The following is a 22,683-nucleotide window of genomic DNA, read 5'->3' as shown; positions in this document are numbered from 1 at the left end:
CGCTGAAGGCACCAACATCAGACCGTCTCAACATACACAAAACAGTGGCTAATGTGCTAGGAGACAGTCCACATAGACGGACAGAGAGACAGGCAGATGGATGAGCCAGCACAAAGACATATAGATGGATCAAAATATATATTGTGATAGAGAGGAGGTAGATAGACCGGCAGATAACAGACAGACGGGCAGAAGGATGGGTGGGCGGAGAGAAAGATTGATTAATATTTAAATATTTACAAAGATTGATGGATAGCTAGATAGATGGATAGATAGATAGATAGATAGATAGATAGATAGATAGATAGATAGATAGATAGATAGATAGATAGATAGATAGATAGATAGATAGATAGATACAAAGATAGATAGACAGACAGACACACATACAAACAGACAGATAGTTAACAATAGAGAGGTACATACATTCAGCTAAAAAAATCCCTACCTAAAGTCTGAGCTGCTCCAGTGATCTATAATAGCAACAGACTTGCCATGAGAACACCATTTGACTCCCTCAGCTTACCTAGCCACCCCTAATGACACACTTTGGTTGTCAAGCCTGCCATTCTGCATAGGCCACCAGCGGCCGGCTGCTAACAGCCAGACGACAGCGGACCCGGTGGGAGGCGCGCGGCAGCGGCCTTCTACCGCCGCCGCCACCACTGCATTTGTTTTCATTAGAGGGGATTGGTCAGCAGTCTGGGCCCCCGGTACAATAATGGAGCAAGCTCTTGTGGAGCCCATTATGGACTCCCGGTGAAAAAGATGATTCTGCCACGTGAGACAACAAGACAATGTTTAGCATCTGTTTTTCTCCGGGAATATTGGATGCACTCTGTGCCTTCAAGAAAAGAAACCAATTAACAATTAATACTCTGGAGTTCTGGAATGTAGTTTCACAGTGAGATTAAGGTGAGATGGCGATTCAACATGAGGAATGTTTACCTGGTCACCCTGATGAAGGTAATGGGGCAGCATCTATGTATATTCAGAGAGATAAGCTCTGGTATTTATGAATAGTCCCAGACATTAAACATCATCGGCACCCTCTGCTTAGTTGTACCAGGCAGCCAAGCAAGCCAGGACCCAAAAGTCAACTGATGCATGTAAGTCACAGTCGCATTACTATTTAATTTGGAGGGCGGTCGTCCTCTGACATTGTGTTGGGGGGTTTGGTAAGATCCAAGGGGGGTGGGGAGGCTGTGATTGTGTATGTGTGTGTGCGTGTGTGTTATGTGCTGGGGGAGCGGGGGTTGCTGTCGTCTTTTAATTTGGGTCAACCTCAGTCTGCGCGGGACGGAGTGTGTGACAGAGCTCTCCTAGCGTTTCATCTAGAAAACACATATGTTGTATTACCAGGGATCCAGCGGAATTAATTGCCCTACATATTCTAGAAAGAGAAAACTAAAGACATGGGGGGGGGGGGATGACAGAGAGGAGATAGTGGAGGACAGAAAAACAAGGAGCCATGAGGAGGTGCGTGCACATTAAGGAAGCGGGGGGTGGTAGACTGAGGCCAGCTGTCACGTTGCGATCAGCTCCCTAATTGCTCTAAAAGGGGGGGAACATGCAAATGCTCTATGCTGGATTGAAGGGAGAGTGCATGGAGGGTATGCGGTCATAAGGGAGCCCTGTGATGACCAGCCCCACACTGAGGGGAGGGGGGGTCGCACTGAGGCAGGGTCACACTGAGACACCTTGAAGGCTACGCGGATATATCCTACTGATGTTAGTGGATTACATGCCGTGATAAATAGTTGTAGTACTACTATAGTAGTACTATAGTAGTACAGTTATTAACATGGTCAGTGCTACCAATACCATGTAGTATTACTAGTTACTACAGAACTAGTAATACTAGTTCTGTAGTAACTAGTATTACTATAGAACTCCAAGCTGAAGTTTTTGGTTGGACAATATACTAATTATCGAAGTAGATTCTAGGAGTACTATACTGTAGGCTGAGCTGTTTGGTAGTAAAATGGTACTTATTATGTTAGTCGATACGAGAAGATATGACTGCTAGCATTATGACTTCTGGAACGTTTGATAATACAAATATAGGTATACGTATTAACTCGATACTAGATCAAATTGCCCCTACTACTGTAGGCATGGAGTGTTTGTGAGGAAGGCTTGCTACGTGATGCTAGCCGATGCTAAATTTTACGACATCTACTGCCTCTACGACTACCACTACAACTGTGTGCTGGAGCATTTGGTAGAAGGCCACAAATATAATGTCAAAAGGAAAAGCCATCACTGGTCGATACTAGACAGTATTTGGCCTGCTAACATTACTACTGCTATAGGACTTCTTTGTGTAGGATGGAGCTTTTTAGTCCAGATATCCTTATATAAGTGTCAGCTGAAATGAAAAGCCAGCTTTGGTTGGTTCAGTGTAGATGAAATTTAAATTTAAACAAAGTGAATTATATTATACGTGGTAGAGAATACATTATTTTTGTATGGAATTAAATAAGCACCGTGACCTTGACTGTCTATACTGCTCAAGTTGTGATGAAGGACTTTGAGTGCACTCGGCCACACCAGTGAATACATAACATGCACTCTAATCCACGCAAATCAAATAGAAAATCGAATAAAAAAGCAATAATACAAAACTGCAAAAAGCTGTTGACAGCCAAACAAAAGCAGAAAGCAGGGGACAGCTCATTTCCCAAATAGCTGAAATTATGGATTATTACAGCTGGCCTGGCCACTCTAACCATTACGAAGCCCTAACTAATGGCAGCTAATTTTTGCAGGTGTAACATTGCACTTTATTCATCTCACTTTAAGCGTAACTGGTTATGTTAATAGTATTTCAACTCAATTTATTCAAGTGCTGATCAATGGCGCACAATCGCTGCTCTTCATGCATTATGCATTTTAATGGAACTCACTTGCTTCATAACAAAACGGTGAAAGGTTAACAGTCCCCAATAGGTGGGACTCCCTAAAGACCAATGAGAACTTCAAACACAGCTTATTTTTTCACTTCACACAGCAGAATGCGCTGTGGAACGCTTGTGGGTTTTATTTTTTATCCCTCCTGTTCTGCCGCCACGGTGGAGGGGATGCAAGCTGTGGCCTTGCATCCTCCGCGCACATTAATGTTGTCTATAAATGTCCACAGACATTTCGGTCTCCGTAGGAAGTGAGTCAGAACAAAATGTGGGGAGGGAGGGAGGGGGTTTGTGAGTGAACGGGAATTAACCAGAAGGGGAGAAACGAGAGAGAGGGAGAGAGAAAATGGAGCGAGAGAGAGAGTGAGGGAGAAAAAGAGCGAGAGAGAGAGAGAGAGAGAGAGAGAGAGAGAGAGAGAGTATGAGGGAGAAAAAGAGCGAGAGAGAGAGAGTGAGAGAGAGAGAGAGTGCGAGAGAACGAGAGAGCGAGAGAGAGAGGGAGAGAGAGAGAGAGAAAAAGAGAGAAAGAGAGAGAGAGAGAGAGAGAGAGAGACAGACGGACTAAAGTGGGAATAGGGGTTGGATGTGGGTGTGAGAAGGAGACAAAAGAGTAGGCGCACGATTGTGCCTGAAGTGTCGTCAAGACCACTCACACACACACGCACACACGCGCACACAGGCACACACACACACAGACAAACATACGTACTCTCTAACACAACCGCACACTAAAATACTCAGATGCACCAATTAGGAGTGAATGACTCAGACTCTAAAAACCTTCATTCTTTAACCATAGTTTGAAACTGAACGAATGAAGGCTACATCTTGAGAAGCTCTCGATCTCAGTTTTGATATTACAAGACAACATGTAAGAACACCATGCTGTGATTGGCATAAGATGGTACCTGCCTTCTACAGCACCTCTCCTCTCTCCTCCTCCATCCCCAGCCTTCTCTCGCTCATTACCACCCAAGGGCGTAGGAACCGGGGGGGACGGTGGACGTCCCCTCCAATTTTCGAGACAGGCGCATTTGTCCCACCCAAAAATTATACCGCAAAATATCTGATTTTTTAATATTTTACTCACTTGCTTTTATTTTGAAAGTGCAACACAGCGTCTTGTCACCGGCCCCATGTATGGCGTTGTATGCCCCCCACGGAGCCTTTAAGGCAGCGCGCAGGGTTGGGGGCGGTTGGGGGTTAAGGCCTTCAGGCTGGAAACGCCTTTGAATCTCTGCCTGGAAGGCTAAGTTGGGAGCATAAAGCCTGATTTCCACCGGGGACGTAAGCGCCGCGTTTACCGCTGCTGATCGCTGCCACACTAATCCCGTGATCTCGTGATCTCGCAATCTCGCGTGAATACGGCTGTCTCGCAAGACTGTTTGAGATGCGGGTGTCTGCAGCTAACGCGACCGGTTAGAGCCGATGAAAAGACAGCAGCAGCGCAGTTTAAATGATTTCTTTCTCCAGGGGAAGAAACAAAAGAAAGGAAATGTGAGTTGGTCATAATTTTATCCAGGAGGATAATTATATTTTCAGACGTTAGAGTTGTTGATGTTTAGATGTAGTTGTGATTCAACATAACTAGTACACTCTTGCTAGGTAAAAGTTGTTATTATGAACGTTACTAGCCAACGTTTACTGGCGGACTTTACAGTAAAGTGAAGGACAAAAAGCGATTTGATTTAAGTGAGTGTAAAAATAACATTATTTTTCTATCAACTTAACCCATGTCACTTGAAAACGAGTTACGTCACACATATCCCACATCTAGAAAGGAGTTAGTCTGTCTCTATGTTTTTCCCTTGTTCTTGACAATCCCATCAGTATTCTTCTCTGCCTTATTAATCTCCACTGCTTTCATATTAGAGTTCAGATGAAGTCCAGCTGGACATTAGTGAGGTTGAATCAGGGAAAGCCAGCACTGCAGAGTTGCAGGTAGGTGCTACAGCAGTCCCTCCAGTAAAATGCGGCAATTTTTTGTGATTGTTGCGGCCCAAAATCTAATTTTATGCTATGAAATTGTGGGAACTTGCAAAAATTGCGGGAACTTGCGAATAAATGCGGGAACTTGCGAAAAATGCAACTTTTCGATTACGTTCACGTCGCGTAATTACGTCACTTCTTAACGTTCCCATGGCAACAGGGGGAAATGGCTGCTCTTGTGTGAAGTAAACGCAACATTTTTCAACATTCTGCTAAGATATATGTGACTTTTTTGCAACGAAAATGCAGGGATTATGAAATCATGCAAGCCCCCCATATTTTGCGCGGAAATCTGCAATTTATGCTGTGAAAGTGCGGCATATTCGAAAAATATGCGGCCCCCTCATATTCATGGGAATTTGGCTGATGAGACAAGAATTCAATTTGCAAGCAATTCGTGGCTGCAAATTACAGGAGGAGAAAACATTTTGGCTCTTTTGCCTAGGCCATTGTTTTTCAACCTTTTGTGTGCCATGGCACGTTTGACCCTGTTGGATAACACTACAGTGCTATCTAGCTTTTATTTGTATCAGAACTACACAGTAATTTATCAGTTTATCAGTTCATTACATCCATTCTAATGTCGTTTTCGTTTACCTTCACACACCAATTAGTTAGTGGAAATGTGGAACATAGGGCTACTCGAGAGTAAAAACAAGTTGGTGTATATGTTAAAATTCTTGATGCTGTTTTTCCCTTTAACCTTAACCTTTGCCTGTGTGTTCATTGAGGCATAAGATCCAACTAAGAAAAGAAAAGGTATTCAGAAAATACGAATTCAAATTTAGATCAATATTCTTCCCATGTTATTTATCAGTCTACAAACCTGTAGGATAAGGCCTGCAATTTGATATGTATCAGTTCAATACTGCCATTCAAAATGTGTTTTCCTTTACAAATGTATATTTTTAGAAGAATAAAATACAATTGTGAATGTTTTGCAGTGTAGTTCATTTATGACATATTTCTCTTCGGACCATTAATGGATCTGTCAGGTTTCCGATATGTGTCCCCTCCAATGTTAACCTCGTTCCTACGCCCCTGTTACCACCTCACTATGAGTCCCTCTCTGAAATAGCATAACCAAAAAGAAAAATAATAAATTAAAGTTTAAATGCATTTATGAAAAAATAGAGCCCTTCAGTCTACACCTCCAAATGGATGACAGAAGTTGCTTGGAAGCGTAAGCTTTATTGTCGTATCCAATCACACAAGAGGTTTGTGCAGCCTGCAGCTGATTGGAGATGCACATAATGCTGACGTCTCTAATCCCGATAAAAGCCAGACTAAACAGAGTCAATTTGTGTTGTCTATCTGTGTTCTCCTCTCATAGGATGAAATACACAGAACTTAAGTCTTCGTCATACTCTGAAACAGACCTCGGTGTTGTGCTGACAGGAGGCTACTGGCTGGTTGGTAAACCAAGACAAATGCAAGTGAATATAGGAAGCTGGATGAATCTGTCATTCGACAGACACCGGAGCAGAATAAAGACGTATTAGTTCACAGACACGGTAGATCTGGAAGAGATGCTGTGCCATTGTTTTATCTTTATTTCACAACTTTTGGAGAGGTTGTTATGTTTCTGTTGTTTCAGTAAAGGCTGGTCATGCTATTACTTTGAGGGGGGGGGGGGGGGGGGGGGGGGGGATGTGCGGCAACATTGCGGTGCTGTCAAGGAATCACTTAGTCAACAGAAGGTTCCAGTTAGCAACATGATGTATAACCTGTAAGATGCACTTGTCTTCAACACAGCCTGAACTGAGGCCAGCCGTTCTAACCGGCGCCATCAGTCTCCTCCAGGTAATGCAATTAGAAGCCACCATTATCTTGGGATGCTCTTCAAACTGCAAATGCACTTTTGCTAAATAGCACACACAGGAGTTGCCAGTGACAGCACTCAAGCAACTACATTGAGAAGAGAAGACCGATGGAGAGAAAAGAGAGAGAGAAAGAGGGAGAGAGCATTATTTTTTAATAAATAATAAAAATAAAAAGCTTTTTGACTAGGGTTTGTTCGTGTAATTGTGAACCGTTCCCCCGCCACCAGCCCCACCCCTCCTCCTAACAACAGCCCTGGAATTGATATATTCCATTAGGCATAACAGACACACAGAGCCATACCAACTGCTGGCATCTTTGTTTTTTTCCGCCTGGTTAACAGAGGCTCTACCTTTGGCGAGCCCCCCCTCCTCTCCTCCCCAGCCGCTGAAAGATGCTAAATAAATGGTTGGGACATGCTCAATCAGTTCTCCAGGCCCTCTAATCTCCTAACTTGTGGACAGATCAGTCACCAGGTCTGCTTACACCACACCACCCCAATCCCCCCCCCCCAACTCGGCCACCTCGGCACAAAAAAATAGAACAATAACAGAAAAAGAAAAATCAATTCCCTGAGGGCTGGGCATTGTAACCGCTGCTTAACCGGGACCTTATTGAACCCTCAGCCGCCACTCCGACTCAGCTGGACAAAGGGTCGGCCCAGGAAAACACCCTCCAGGAGAACACCCTCCAGGAGAACAGGAGCACTCATTATCCGGGAAGCACTTTCTTTTAGATTTTAGATTTTTTCCATTTACAGCCAAATCTCTCGCTCCACCGAGCGCCGGTCCCCAGCGCTGGGGTGCATATCAGACCACATCAGAGACCCCATACATCGGGGGCACTGATGTGGTCGTAGAATACGGCCGAGAGGAGACAGGGGGGAGGGGGGGGGGGGAGGTGGCTGGTGCTGCTTGGTGGGTGTTCATTAGGCGATAGGGAGTGAATGTCTCCTGATTGTGATTGGTGTTTACTAGGTGTTGGCGTGGGCCTGGGTGTGCAGGCAGCAGCCGGCTGCTCGCTGAGAAGCTAGAGGGGGGCTGGGGGGGGCTGAGGGGGGCTTGGGGGGGATGGAGGGCTGAGCCGCGGTGGGGAGGCATTGTGCGATCTGCTCACAAATCAAAGTCTCCCACACAGGAGAGGAAGACGGAGCGCCGTCATTTAACACAACCGTAGGCGGACACGCGGAAACGCATAGGACCGCACTAACACACACACACAAACACAAACACACAAAAACACAAAAACACACAGAGGCATACATAAAGAAGCCAACGCCATATATACAGGCACGCACACACACACACACAGAGGCACACATAGACACACACATCTATATATACACACACAGAAGTTTGCACACACAGGCACACAGAAACACATCCACACAAGCACGCACACAGAAACACACACACACACACACACACACAGGCTCGGGAGAAGCAAGCCAAAACATGGGGATGGACACGAAGAAACAGCGGCTCCTGACAGAGCGACTAAAACAACAACGCTCAAACAAACACACACACAGATGCACAGACAAATACACACACACATGCATCCCACACATTCCCACAGGAACAGATATGTGTAGGAATACTCATACAGGCTGAGATACATGTGCTGATAAAGATGCTAACACACGTAGCATCACGCTGCGTAGCCCCGGGCCGCAGACGGGAGGAGCTGAGCTCACTGGAAAGGCCTAATCTGAGCTGACATCTTTTCACTTGACGGATTAATTGGTTTATCAAAGAACACAATACAACAAAAAAATTGGATCGCAGCCGTGATAACTCTGCTTTCATGGAGGCAGAGAGAGAGAGAGAGAGAGAGAGAGAGAGAGAGAGAGAGAGAGAGAGAGAGAGAGAGAGAGAGAGAGAGTGAGAGAGAGAGGTGGGTGGGACCTAAAGGATCTGCTTGTTCCCTTCTATTCCTTAAGGCAACGTCAGGCTAAATCTTCTGAGGGATTATCCCAGCAACCCAATGTTCTCTATTCTGCCATTGTATGCCTCTTTAAGCACAATTGACAAATGAGTTATTTGTATTGTAGATGTGTGAAAGTAAAATACTGGATTTTCTATTGATTTCCTGTGGCTAGAATGCATTACCGACTATGCTATGTGTGTGTGTGTGTGTGTGTGTGTGTGTGTGTGTGTGTGTGTGTGTGTGTGTGTGTGTGTGTGTGTGTGATTGTGTGTGTGTGTGTGTCTGTGTGTGTGTGTGTGTGTGTGTGTGTGTGTGTGTGTGTGTTCCTCACAGGCTAGCATATCCTGAACGTGGAGACACAGAGCGCATCATGCCTCTGTGTCTCCTTATAATCCCCGCTCTGCTTCTCGAGCTGCGTTGCTGCGGTCCCCATGACGCTTCTCTTGAGATGCGTTTAGGTTTTCGTTTCTCTCCCTTCATTATAGATACTTATGTTCCGCTCACAGGACCCAGGGAAGACATTGGAACCAGGAGGCTGTCGAAGACTTGCCGATATCCTGATTTCAGCTGGCTGGAGCTCAACAGAGGGGCTCCTAACCAACTGTTAAATGAGTTACACAGCGGATCAGATATCTCCCAGGGAGCCCTTCTGCTTTTAATTTAAGGTAAACTAATAGCTTAATTTATTGGGAATTAAAATGAAATAATATCACCATAGCCTACTTTAAAATGGTCTCATATTCATATTCCTCATGAAGAGCTCACTCTTCAGTAGTTCATGAATTTTAATTCATTGGGCTGCGGTCAATCCCCTTGCTGTAGGACGCGACAGAGTCTTAAATCAAATTGAATTATTCCCAGGGTTTCCATTGGGCTTGTTCTCCTTTTAACTTTACTCCAGCAGCATACTACTCACAATTCCTATCATTCTCCACAGTATTCTCTCCATTACAATAGAAAAGTTCCTTGGTCTTAACTGAAGAGTCCCCAGCCCCTTGGAGGTTAGCCGTTTGAGGGATGAGGGGGAGAACCACAGCACTGATAGATAGAAGAGTTTGGAATCTGCTCTTTTCAGGGATACTTTTTCGACATGAAATTCCTTTCAGGTTTCACTTTTCGCCTCCGTTATTTTTGGGGGGGTCTGCCATTTATGGAATCCAAACTCTATACATTGGGCTGAAATATTGAGGTAAGATGGAGGCAACATTGCTCCTACACTCACACTAAAGATGCTCTTCAGGGAACAGGAAGTCCCGTGCATTATCAGTAATTCCAAATGTGCGGCTTGGCAGCACGTGTCAAAACAGCCTCCCTGCCCTCTGAAAGGATCAGCCGTGCAAAAGCATACGGTACCGCCAGAACATTAGGGCCGCCAGCGGCAGAATGCCTTCACCTGCCGGGAGGAAAGGAGGAGAATGTGTCTCAACTTATGAGGACATGATCCGCATTACCACAAATCATTCAAATGACTTCGGAGGGTGGAAATACCTACCGATCTGAGAAGGAAATGGCATGATCGTCCCTCTCTGCTCCTTTCAAGAAATAACGGGGAATACATACGAGTGAGTAGAAGATTCGATCACACCGGATCCGTAGATTCACATTTTCCATGTCAAATATTGCAGTGAGCGGTAGGAACGGTAATGGTGTTTTAACGGGATTCATCCCTTGTAGAGCTTAGCGCTGAAGACAACCGCCTGGCTGAAGGGATCCTTCATGAATGTGTCTCATAACTTCAAAAAAGAACCATGAAAAAAGATAACTTGCAAAGGTAGAAGCACACACACACACACATAAGTACACACACACACACACACACACACACACACACACACACACACACACACACACACACACACACACACACACACACACACACACACACAACAAGGAAACAGTGGGATTAAATCAGGGTTGGTTTTAAAAGGTCAGAGGCCAAGGGAGTAAGATTCGGCGATTAGGCTTAGGTACCTAAAAGGTTTATTTCTACACCCCTGTGATACGTTTTTTAAACTCTGCTCTTAACTTCTAGTGTGCACTGCAGTGAAGCTATCCAAAAGCGAACAGCACACTACAAACCCCCAGCATTCTGCCGAGTGAACAACTGCCCCATTTTACTGAGCGACAATGCACTTCCTGCTTCCTGCCCAGACTTATCCTACAGACTTATCCTACAGTGTGCGGCCAAAGGGGACCTCAATTAGATATCTGAAATGCATTTATGTCCCATTGCAAATATATGGATACGTTCATGGTCCTGAATCTGCCCCATTTATGAATAGCCACACAACCACCATCCATCTTTTTGTTCCCAGGGAGGCGTAATGGTATGTGCCTGGAGGGGCACATACTACGGAGTCTAATTCTCCCACAAATTGTGTCTAAGCACTGGGCCTGGTGGCGGCATAACAATAGCAAGTGGAAATAACTCCAGAAGTTAAAGCGAAAGAGGAACTGGACACCCCTGGCAATCTCTTTGTTGTGTCTAAAAATAGCCAAGAGTCCCAACGGTCTCTCTCTCTGATGCAAAAATACTAATAAATAAATAAAGTATGCAACACGCTTCATTATTTCATTACACGTCACACAGTGATTTATATGCACAGCAGAGGAAGAGCCGTTGTCATCCTGAGCACTAAGGCTCTGGCAGAGGACTGGCGTGCTGATCCCCAGCAGAATAGGAAGACAGAAAAACAAGTGGGAGAAGCACTCAGTGTACCCCGCCTCTGGAGGCCGGCCATGATCTCATGTTATCCATGTTTTCCCCAATGCATTAAGGCGGTATGCATCATGTCAGCCAGACCCGTACACACAAACCGCAATCCCAGACTTGCTGCTTAATAATGAATCGCAGAGCAGGATTGTCTAATTTGAATGGAATGCTGGATGCCAGTTAAACCCAGACAAAGCCTGTCTGTAAACAAACAAAGCATAGTCTCATTCATCTGACATTGACCTATTGACATTGTATTACTGGCGGCACTGCATTATCTCCTTTCTTCTGTTGATACCGACGTTGAACTTGTTTGTGACCTCCCTGACTTCCCCTTTGTGAACTCAGCATCCATAGAGAATGCAAAGCAATATTTGACACGAGTAGGCACATTGGGTGTCCACTGCATTGATTATGCAGCGTACAATATTGTTGTGCTGTTGTACAGCGCAAAAACACTCAACCATTAATGGTCATAGTGGATGCAATTGGTTATGGAGGAAAGCACACTTGGCCATTTGGATATTTGTCTAGACCAGGTTTTATTGTTATTTCCTTTATTGTGTTAATCGACACATTGGAGTGTGTTTCCTATTCTTTACTTGGACTACCCTGGATGACAAATGGTCGATGTTTGCATTTTGGAGGAGTCCTATAAAGGCTCTCCAAGGATGTGCAGCCGACACAGGCAGGGTCGATGAGAATCAGGGGTGTTGTGATGGAAGGGGGGGAGGGTGGGGGTCAGGGGGGGGATGTCAAACAAATGTGGTGTTGTCTTGGTGACCTTAATCACTTCCAGGTTCATCCAAGCTCCGATTTCACTTGTACGCCTTATTTCAGGTCACTGCCGGAAAGTCAAAGTAGGGCACAGTCATTATCTCTGGGTGCAGAACACAATCATCCGCACAATACAATAAGGTCGGCACAATTCACTGGAGTGGTGTCCATTTCCTCCCGGCCCCCAACACACCCGGCCGATGCCTGGGTGCTTACGCCGGGAAGCTAATATATGCTGCGGTTTTGTCCATAGCAGAAATACATCTCCCCGCAGATAGGTTGGCTCTTTTGTCTTTTGTCTGCTAGGTGAGGAACGGCATACAATGTCAACCACAGTAACACAGTAGAATACTTAAAGCTGCGAGGTCGTGGAGATGTGCTACAAAATGGAATAGAGATGGGTCTATGAAGTGAAGGTTTTTAAATGCAAATTGGAAGGGAATTGTATTATTCTTAGTTAATCTTAAAAGGAGAGAACATTTCTACGATGTATGAATAACAACGCTTGAGGTCAAACTTTTCACTTTTACTTAGAAAATTAATCGATAAAATATGTAATTGACGATAAATATTTAACATGAAAACATGCTGTTGTAATACGAATGACATTAAAGTGTTTACATGAGAAGCACACACTAAATTCTATGATATCATCATTCAGTCCGCAATGCACACATATAATCCAGTAGTTAATGACTCGGCATTCAGGAAGGAAAAACATGTGCCGCTGAAGATGATCAAAACAACTTAGATTAATCTATCTGAAAGGCCTCTGAAAGGAAGAACTTTCACACACTCTTTCAAGATTGCGAGCACATCCATTCTTTATGATGGCCAATGATTCAGATGCATTATTAAACACCAATGTTCACAATCCCCCTGACCCTTTCTTTGATATCTCACATTTTCCGGTAGTCAGGCTGTGTGTGTATATTGTGGAATATGATTTCAGAGAGAATACAATAATTTAATGCAGAATCTATTCAGCCTTACAATTTTTCCCTTTTCCATTTTTTCTCCAACATATGAAAAGTAAAAGTGTCCTTGTAAGTGAAATCACATCCTAATAAGACAACCCTCAATCACATATCCTTATCAGCGAACTAAGGAGCTTGAAGCTGGTGTGAGCTGTCCAGGCCAACGCCTTGGCTCCAAGTCAAAGACTCAACTGTCTAATGCAATTGGCACAGCCAATGAGCCAAGCTAGTGGAATTAGCCCCGGATGCACATTACCACTGACAAAGGGTCTGAGGTCTGACTCTGCAAAGGACACTATGAATCCCTTCTTGACCGGGACCCAGTCCCGAAAGATGGGTGGAGGGCTGAAAATAAATTCATGAAACAGAATACGAGTTCTGAGACCTTATTCCCCCCCACTGTCCATTGGTGCTTCTAGTACTTATGATATCTTTCTATTACCATCAAGACAACTCAAATTATTTTATCGATTGATTATTTATTTAGCGAAGATGAGAAGACAAAATGTTTCCAGATTCTGTCTGCATCTGATCTGATCTATTCTGCATCTGGTACAATATGCCATTTAAATTAAATACAAAAAAAAAGAAAAAAAGTGAATGCCTTGGCAGAATGGTTGCTCTGTGCATGTAAAGCATTCAAGAGCACTAATGCTGCTCTTAGCTCTAATTAGCCAATGGGCTGATCTCATTAGACAAATGCTGTTGTTACAGGCGTCCACTTCTGCCTGAGATGACTGCCAGAGGCATAAGGTTAGAGAGGTGGGCTTTAGGAAACCAAAATAAGAGATGGGACGTATTACGATCGTCACGCTCATACGTTCCATGTAATCAGAGCGATTGCGTTTCACAGACTGCAGGTAGGCGTAGTGCTGCAGCTTCTAGCAGATTGACTGTAGCAGACGAACACGTTCTGGCATCTATTTTGTTTTACAAGGCAGCCGTTCCCTCGTGTAATCGAAGACAGGGAGAAAATAAACCTCTTTTATTTCGGTGTGTGTGACAACTTTACGAAAAAGCGGGGCAGTCTGTGTATTTTGTTTGTGTACTGACCTCCTTTGACTACACACACACACACACACACACACACACACACACACACACACACACACACACACACACATTCTGTCCAAAGTGTTACGATTAGCCCCGAGTGGGTTGTGGGTCTGCAGTGTGTGTCGACGGGTCGGTTCAAAGGAGGCTACTTAGCAGATATCACTCAGAGAGTGTGTTCTCTCGGCTGGGTACGACCAGTCCACTGGGCCGCTGATAAAAGAAAATAAAAATAAATAATGGGATGTCTTGAAATTCTGATTAGCACACTGGCCGGTTAATTGTAAGAGGGTTTGCAACAGGCCTAATTAGGTATAAGGAGCCGGCTGCACTCTAAGTTGCCTTCTTCTTCGGGGTGGATGGTAGACTGTTAGGATGGAGGAAGGCGATTGTCTGTGGTCTGTCCCGATAATCTGCTGGAAAGCCTCTAATCTGGCTCAAGTACTTAAGGAGTCAAGCAGCAAAATAAACAACATTGATTATAGTCCCACTGTTCTTTTTTCATTTGGCCTTTTTCTTTTGATCTGGCCATTGCAGAAGAGGGGGGGGCGTGGGGGCAGGAAGTCAGTGGGGGTATGGACGGGGTTTGGGGGGTTGCCGCTCGCCCCAGTCAGGGCCATCTGGTCGGGCAAATGTTAAGGCTGGATAAATACCCCCTGAGTCCTCTGTTCAAACCAGATTATCTGCTATTCTAAGGACGGGGGCCGGCATCTTATCGCCCGCCAAATCTCTTAGACAAAAGCAAATCACAAATTCTTCCCTAGGATTAGGAGGGCCACAGGCACGGCCGGTCTGACAGTCTTAAAGCAGTCACCTCCCGCCTAGCTCCGCAGACGCACTGAGGATCCCTCCTCTCTGCCATCGGTCCTTAAGACCCGGCTGGTTTCATTAGCTTCAAAGCCTAAACATCCACCTTAGGGATTGTTGGCATGCAATATTTAAACAAAATAATAGCATTAGCACTAATTTAACCTGGCTGCAGCCCTTCAACCATGAGCTGCATCTGAGGGAATGTCCAGGATGAGGTCATTGGGTCTGGATCACGTTGAGGCCTGAAAGCCGCAGTGAACAATGGCACATGGCTCCACAGAGAGCTGTCTGTGGGAGCCCTGTAGCACCACACAGAGTGGAGGGGATAACGTGACAATCAAATATAAAGGTAAACATAGACTTAGGACGGTTAGGCTTTGACGCCGGTATCAACAGAATATAGATGTAGTTATTGTAGTTAGTCTATTTGTTCCAACAAATACTATAATTCATAATAACACACACACACACACACACACACACACACACACACACACACACACACACACACACACACACACACACACACACACACACACACACACACACACACACACACACACACACACACACATACAGAGTCACACACAGACACAGACAGACAGACAGACACACACGGAAACAAAATCTAGACAAAACAAGAAAAGTTAACTTAATTTGTGTGTACCTCTCTTTGTGTTTGTCTCTGTGCTTTAGGAAGATTAGCGTTAAACCTCATGACATCCCAAAAAACAACCTTAAAGCCCTGTGATTAAGGGGCTAAAAATGTGTACAGAGGAGGGGGGAGTCGTACCCTTAACCTCACTTATCCTAACCACATTGGAGTAACATAAATGGTACAGACCAATCAGGCACTGACAACCTGCTAAAACCTTGGAACACCAGTGAACACACGTCCACACATGATGCATTGCCACAACCTACTGAACCATTATTAAACCAACCGATTGCCATGATTTCACTCGCCCCTGAAAGGAACAGCCCCTCACTGACAGCCGCGTGCTATTTGCTTACCCTGAACCAGGGCTGTTTTTAGATCATGCATTTGAACAAGGAAAAACACGAGTAGGAGCAATCCGAATGTATAGTTGAGAGCCCCACCAGCCAGTCACCACTGCTTTAATCAACAGGATTGTTTCCAATGAAAACAATCTCCAGGCTGCTGCGTTACACTCTGTGTATCCGGAATGAGAGCCACTCCACGGTCTTCCACACTGATTTGATTCTTGCTCACACACAAAAGGTAGCGAGACCGCCGCTGCTACGGGGGGTGAGTGAATAATTCAGCCTCTCACAGATTTGGCACCGATTGTGCGTTGCCTTGAGTGTAGTGCAACAGCAAGTGCATCGCCGTGTTTCCTGCACCGCTGCACAGCACATGCATAAAATAGCCCCTGCTTAGGGAGCCGCTTCAGGGCTCCCATGTCCCCCCCCCCAACCCCCCACCCCAGATACACATGGTGCTCGGCTAAATCGTTAGAATCTCCCACCGGACACCTTGACCAATGGATGCATCCGGAAAGGCAAAGGAATTGGGGCAGGCTGTTTCTTTCTTAATTCAGAACCGACACACACACACACGCACAACTATTGAACTGCAAGGAACTCTGGGTAATTATGACAGATAAAACTTGAAATTATGTCATTCTTCTTCTTTTTTTAAGGAGGAAGTGATCTATTATTCCTGCATAGATTTGCACCTTAGCACCAATTAGATGAGCCCAAACTGTCCTTTTGAAGAATCCCATTAACTCTTCCCGTTTCCACACCGCAATGGCGGCGCAAATGGCCCCTTTGCCGCCCAAGCAGAGACAATAAGCAGGATTTATGGAGCTGGTTAGTGTCAGTCTGTCATTTGTGCACCAGATGACAACATGATCTCGGTGGACTGTGTGGGCGTCGTATAAATCAACGTAATGTGAAGGAAGAATGGGCATTTGTTATCACTGCTAGCATCTCTGAAATTTTACCCAGACAGATTCTGGAATAACGCCGGGCATAATGTTACATTTACATAATAAAGGGAAGTTACTGATGATATCACAAACAAATAGGATCACAGTGATTACATGCTCAAGGTTGAGGAAAGTCACAAGGTTGGGTCCCCGTGCCGACATTCACACTTGGTGCCAAAATAGAGTTGCCTCACTCTAAAGATTCTAATAAAAAATGGAATGTCACTGTATTGGTATTTGGAGCGAGAAGGTACATCAAGGTTAGTAAAAGTGGGACTGACTTTAATGAGCCTTACACCATGCAAGAAAATTTTGTTGTGAAAACATTTAGCAGACACACACACACACACACACACACACACACACACACACACACACACACACACACACACACACTCAATGTACGGAGGTGCACACTCTGCCCCTCGTGCTTTGTTCCCTTTATGTTTGCTTGGTTGTGCGCTCGTGAGTATGTGTGTCTTTATGTCTTTGTGTGTGTGTGTGTGTGTGTGTGTGTGTGTGTGTGTGCGTGCGTGCGTGCGTGCGTGCGTGTGTGTGTGCGTGCGTGCGTGCGTGTGTGTGCGTGTGTGTGTGTGTGTGTGTGTGTGTGTGTGTTTAGAATAATATGAAATGTGTTTTTCTGCCCACAGACATATCATTGCATTATCTGTAATCAAACTGACTATACATGACTCGCTTTCAGGGCCGTTACATGAAATTGAATTCTACATCCTCATGAATAATTAATGGACATGTCAGGACAGCAGTCAACCGAGCCTCTTGGTGACATTCCGCAATACAAAGCAGGGAAAACTTTACGTCTCTTTTGTTTCTTTTCAATGACAAGCTCAAATGAGTGTACATTCTCCTCTGAAGATTATAACGAAATCACAAGCACATGTTACGAACGAGAGAAACCCGGGAACAATTGTTTATGCATCCAAGGAAAATGGAAATGGTGAGAAAATAGAAAGAAAAGCAAATAGGTTTTAAGGAACTGTAATTATGATGGCTCACATAGCAAGTGTTTGCTTTACTGACAACATTTTGTGCATATTGTAGCCAAATCAAAAGGTATTTATTTATAAATATTTATAAATCCATATAAGTGCACTGTACTAATAAACTTTGGTTTGATTTTGAGAACAGTCCATAACCTTAATGAGCCACAACAACTCGTTGGAAATCAGACCCAATGCTTATTAATTCTGCTCTAAAAGTGTGCTTTGCTGGACCATGTGAGAACGAGGCATTTATCAAGTGAACATTATGCTATTATTAGCAGGTTGACATTGGTTTGTACGCCTACAGAAGGCGTGAGGACACTAAGCACACCTGTGTGCACCGCTACTTGTATATTTCGGGATAAAATTAGCTGGCAGCATCAGGCTGGCTTTCAACACCTTTGATCGCTGTGCCCCAGTAACAACTCCGGTTTGATCCCCCCTCCATCTCTCTGATTTGCTATGTGTGCTTTGTTTCAGTGTGTTTAAGCCATACTGTACATCATAGAGGCAAGCTTATTATTATTATTATTATTATCACATGATCATTATCAGCAAGCCAAAAAATAACTATTCAGACTTTTCTTTTTGTTTTCTGCCTGTGCACTTCAAAGGATGTATTTTCTCACACAGAAATTTCCATAACTTCTTTGCTGTAATCTGTTCCTAATGAGAGATGTGTATCTAAACGGTATCATTGTCACATCCCACTGGTTGGCTTGTGTTGGTGCACGGAACAGAAGGGGAAAAGGAAAAATATTCTGCATAGCTTCAGTGATGAGCCAATTAAAGTTGTAACACTGCAAAAGCACACTTTTAACACGACCGGTCTGGCTCTAGTGCTGGATCAGTACAGCACATTCAGGGGGTCCTAGGAAATATGTATTTTTATGCTCTACCCGTTCATTATAGCATCGGCATTTCTATAATTAGTTTTCTAGCATATATTAACGAAATACTATGCTCTCTGCAAAATTAAACAATTTTTAAATGAGGGAAATGGAAGATATGCGATAATGCTTATTTATGCACAACAATATCATCTTTTTTGGTTTGTTTGTTTTTCCCCTAGATGAAAAATAAGAGTCATGGAAATAAAATTACAATGCAAAAAGACTTTAATCAATTTCAGAAGCGCACACATACATAAACCAAACATTTTACATTTTTCTCAACACACCGGCAACTCAAAGTCAATTACAAAGATCCTGTAAGGTGCGGATTGTATTTCACATTGAATAAAAGTGAGTTTATCTGTCTCCCGTACAAGTTTACCCATATATGGGTGTCATTGTTATTTTTTTGTGATGTTTTTCTATTTTTTTGTATTTTTCCCCAAAGATCAGGCAAATCTAACCATTACACAGTGCTAGGATGCTATGTATAGACCATACTCTGGACTCCTACGCAGTGGAGAATACGTTTGATACCATAATTACATGAACACACCTCCTCCTGATACAGCAATGTCACTCGCTATGAGGTAAGATATAAAATTAAAAGCTTTAAAGTAGACATCATCTTCTAACACCATATTCAGATAATAAGACAAAAAAACTGATTTCTGGACAAGTTTTAATTGTTGTGTTGTATATAATACACATTTAGAAAAATGGCTGCCGGTCAATGCCACCCTAAATAACTCAATTATGCAGGCCATGTCTATTTTAATGGTTTTAATTCTATGGCTATAAACTGTATATTAATATATTTATACATATATATGTACTGCATAGCCCCCTGGGCTTTACCTATTGAAGCATTCTTAGGCTTACCAATAAACAGGACTACTGGACAACAATGCTGCTTACCATCAAGTTACTGGTGTGGAAGTGAATAAAGTGTTCTATATATTCTATGTGAGGGAATACAGCGGAGGCAAACGTTTGTGCGCTTCGAGGGAAGTAAGTGCACTACAGTGGATTGTTCTTGTCGAGTGTTTCCTTTTTATTGCTGCTTTTAGGTTGGAGACTGGATTACCTTCTCGATTTGGTGTTGCATTGCATTCCCTATCTTAAACTGTCACTTTAATAAATAAGGTGAATATAAATAAGTGCACAGAATTAAGCTAATTTGTGCTGAAGCCCACTGAGTCAAATTCTGTTAAAGACTGCCTGAGGATTTGTGTTTGTTCTGCTTTTCGCAATCTGAGTTCTTGTTTTATTTCTTTTTCTATTTTTTAATAACGCAATTTTTCCTCTTCATTTCTATCTCCTTTTCTCTCCACAGGATAAGTCAACCCCGGCTTATTGGTCAGTGTGACACCCACAAAGGTCAAGCTTAGTGCGACACCTCAGCTATTCCTGCTCTCCATCAACAGCTTTTGTTTACAGGACTTGCCGTTTCGTCTTGTGACATTGTGGCTTTGCTTAGACTATTCAACTTCTCCGCTCGCTATTCTGACCACTTCGAGAGCATACCACAAGGGTGTGTTTGTGTGTGTGTGTGTGTGGAGGGGGGGGTGGTGGTGATGCACAACTAATTAAGTGGTACCGTTGTATTGGGGGCCATGCGTTGCTCTCTAACGTCAGCCACATTATTGATGAAATGCGTTTAGTGGCATCAAAAGTGGGGGACACAAGAAAGGGCAATATTTGTACCAAAAGTAAAAAAAGGTAAAACTGTGAGGTGGGCATAAAACACTTGATATAGGCCTCATTGTAGACTTTGCAGCATTTAATAAAAACAAAACACTATTTGTCACAAGCTCTGCGAGCCCAGAAAGAGCTACTAAAGCATACAAAAACATCATGTAAGAAAATAAATTGTCCACGTGGCAATTTTCAAAGCAATAAAATCAAATAATAACCAATAAATATAAACACCATCAACTCTGTGATAGATAAACATACACACATACATATAAACATACTTTGTACAAGTCTGCTGACTGTGTTTTCCTTATTTTACAGAGCGGTCTGTGGTGGTTGTGGTGGTGGTGGAGGTGGAGGAGGGGTGGGACTTGAGTTTGGAAGTTAGTTTTTTATGACCTCCAAGCGCATCGTCCTTGACAAAGCAGGGAAGTGAACCTATAGTGTGGGGAGGGGTCTGGGTAAAGCAGTTCAGCATCACCATGAAAGAGGAGCGTCATCAAGTTTGAGGGCATCTGTGATCCCCCCCACCCCCCCCCCCGCTAAACGGCAATCCAAGTGCATGTTGTCCCCCCCCTCCCCGACCCCGGGCCACTTGAGCGAGGAGGCAGAGTTTGAGGCTGTTGAGACAGTAAGAACTTGTTTCACCTCTTCGCAGTTCTCTCCTTCCTTCCTTGCTTCATTCCTTCCTCCCTCTGCCCTTCTCCCCCTCTCTTTTCTCATCCCTCCCTCTTGCTTTTGTTTTCCTCCCCTGAGGTGGGTGGGAGCTAGAGATTGATTTTAATCCTGTGGGAGCGGGCTGTGCCACAGAGTGTGCCATAGTGTGGTGGTTTCAGAGCCGTCTCCTGAAATATAGAGAGACAGACAGATATAGGGAGATTGTCGTTACAATATCATTGAGCTCTGTGCAACCTAGGCTGCAAAATAATAAGTGAAGCATTCTTCAAGGCATGGCTGACAGTCAAAGTGTTAATCTTGTCAGGTCTCCTTGAAGAATGTTGCAAGTGTCACAGATTTTGCGTTTTGTTTTATTCCTGTACTTATCAGAGCATGCAGTCGTAGCCAATCATTACATCCGATTTGTCTTTTTTTGTCTCCCACCACACTATCACACGGCTCCTTGTTTGTCCCTTGGAAAGCCATTTTGGAATCAATTTAGAGCCCACGGTTTTGGACCCTTGCCTGTGGGTCTTCTGATATGTACAAGATTTAACAAAAACAACCGAAACACCCATCAGAAATGCATCTTTAACCAACATCTCAGGCAGACAAGATGTTAGCAACCTTAATCACAGCATGACATTAGCATACAATTATAGATATTAGCCTGAGCCGTGAGGAAAGCATGAAAAGAACACAACGGTAAATGGATAGAAGAATAGGGCGTTGAATGAGAAGCATACAATTTGGAAAGCCAACCTAGTTAACCTCTTAGAAGGCGGGCCCCTCTTTCTGGGCCATTTCCATCACTATGAGTCAACATGAGCACTTCTTTATCATGGTATGTTCCTCGTGTGAAAGAGTGACCCTAACCACCTCAACCACACAAACTGAAAGCTGTTTAGTCAACCGTGGCAAGGCTTGTTCCTCCAATTCCCTTTTCTTTTTTATCTCAAAATTACAATTTGAGGGTTTTACAATAAGTGGAGAATAATTGACCACATATGGTGATCAAAATATGGTATGTATAGTGTAGTGTAGACATAATTAAAAAATTTAAATAAATGAAGATCGGACAGGAGTTCATTTTTGCGAGTCACTGCTAAACACCCCCCACCATGAGCCTTTCCAGGAAACACAGACCAAAACAGAAGAGGAAATGCATTGGCTTCATGCATTCCACAATATTCATGATATGTGAGCTGATGGAGAGCCGGTGTGGCATTTGATCTGGGTCCGAGGAAACACATAGAATGACACGCTTATCGCCGCAGGCACACTGACCTCCAATAAGATGTCGGCAGCGCATTGAAAGAACAAAGGACGAGATGAATAAACTGAAGAGGAGGGGGAATGTCGGAGGAGAAGTGAGAAAATAGTGCGGAGGGAGAGAGGAAGGGGACAGAGAGAGGGAGTTTGCAAATAACTCTCTTTTGCGTATAATGTGGCCATATTGTGGCACAAATATGTGCTCTCCGAGGCGTCCTTGTTG

The 22,683-nt window shown here is 43.9% G+C and overlaps 1 protein-coding gene across 3 annotated transcripts in view; it reads right to left on the bottom strand.

The window, feature by feature from the left end:
• The window catches only part of pcdh11 (protocadherin 11), a 141,880-nt gene that overhangs the window by 99,565 nt on the left and 19,632 nt on the right, over positions 1 to 22,683 (bottom strand). Inside the window, exon 4 of one of the 3 annotated variants that reach the window (XM_060063380.1) lies at positions 19,041 to 21,376. The exons of the other annotated variants lie outside the window; for them this stretch is intronic. Within the exon in view, the coding sequence (XP_059919363.1) occupies positions 21,299 to 21,376 (78 nt within the window). The 3' untranslated portion in view covers positions 19,041 to 21,298. Of the gene's footprint in view, positions 1 to 19,040; positions 21,377 to 22,683 lie in introns of those variants that run through there. 3 annotated transcript variants of the gene reach the window in all.

The sequence above is a fragment of the Gadus macrocephalus genome, chromosome 10 (assembly GCF_031168955.1).
Source record: "Gadus macrocephalus chromosome 10, ASM3116895v1".
NCBI classification, from domain to species: domain Eukaryota; kingdom Metazoa; phylum Chordata; class Actinopteri; order Gadiformes; family Gadidae; genus Gadus; species Gadus macrocephalus.
The sequence above is the reverse complement of the archived record's forward strand: the minus strand, read 5'-3'. Positions and strand labels throughout refer to the sequence as shown.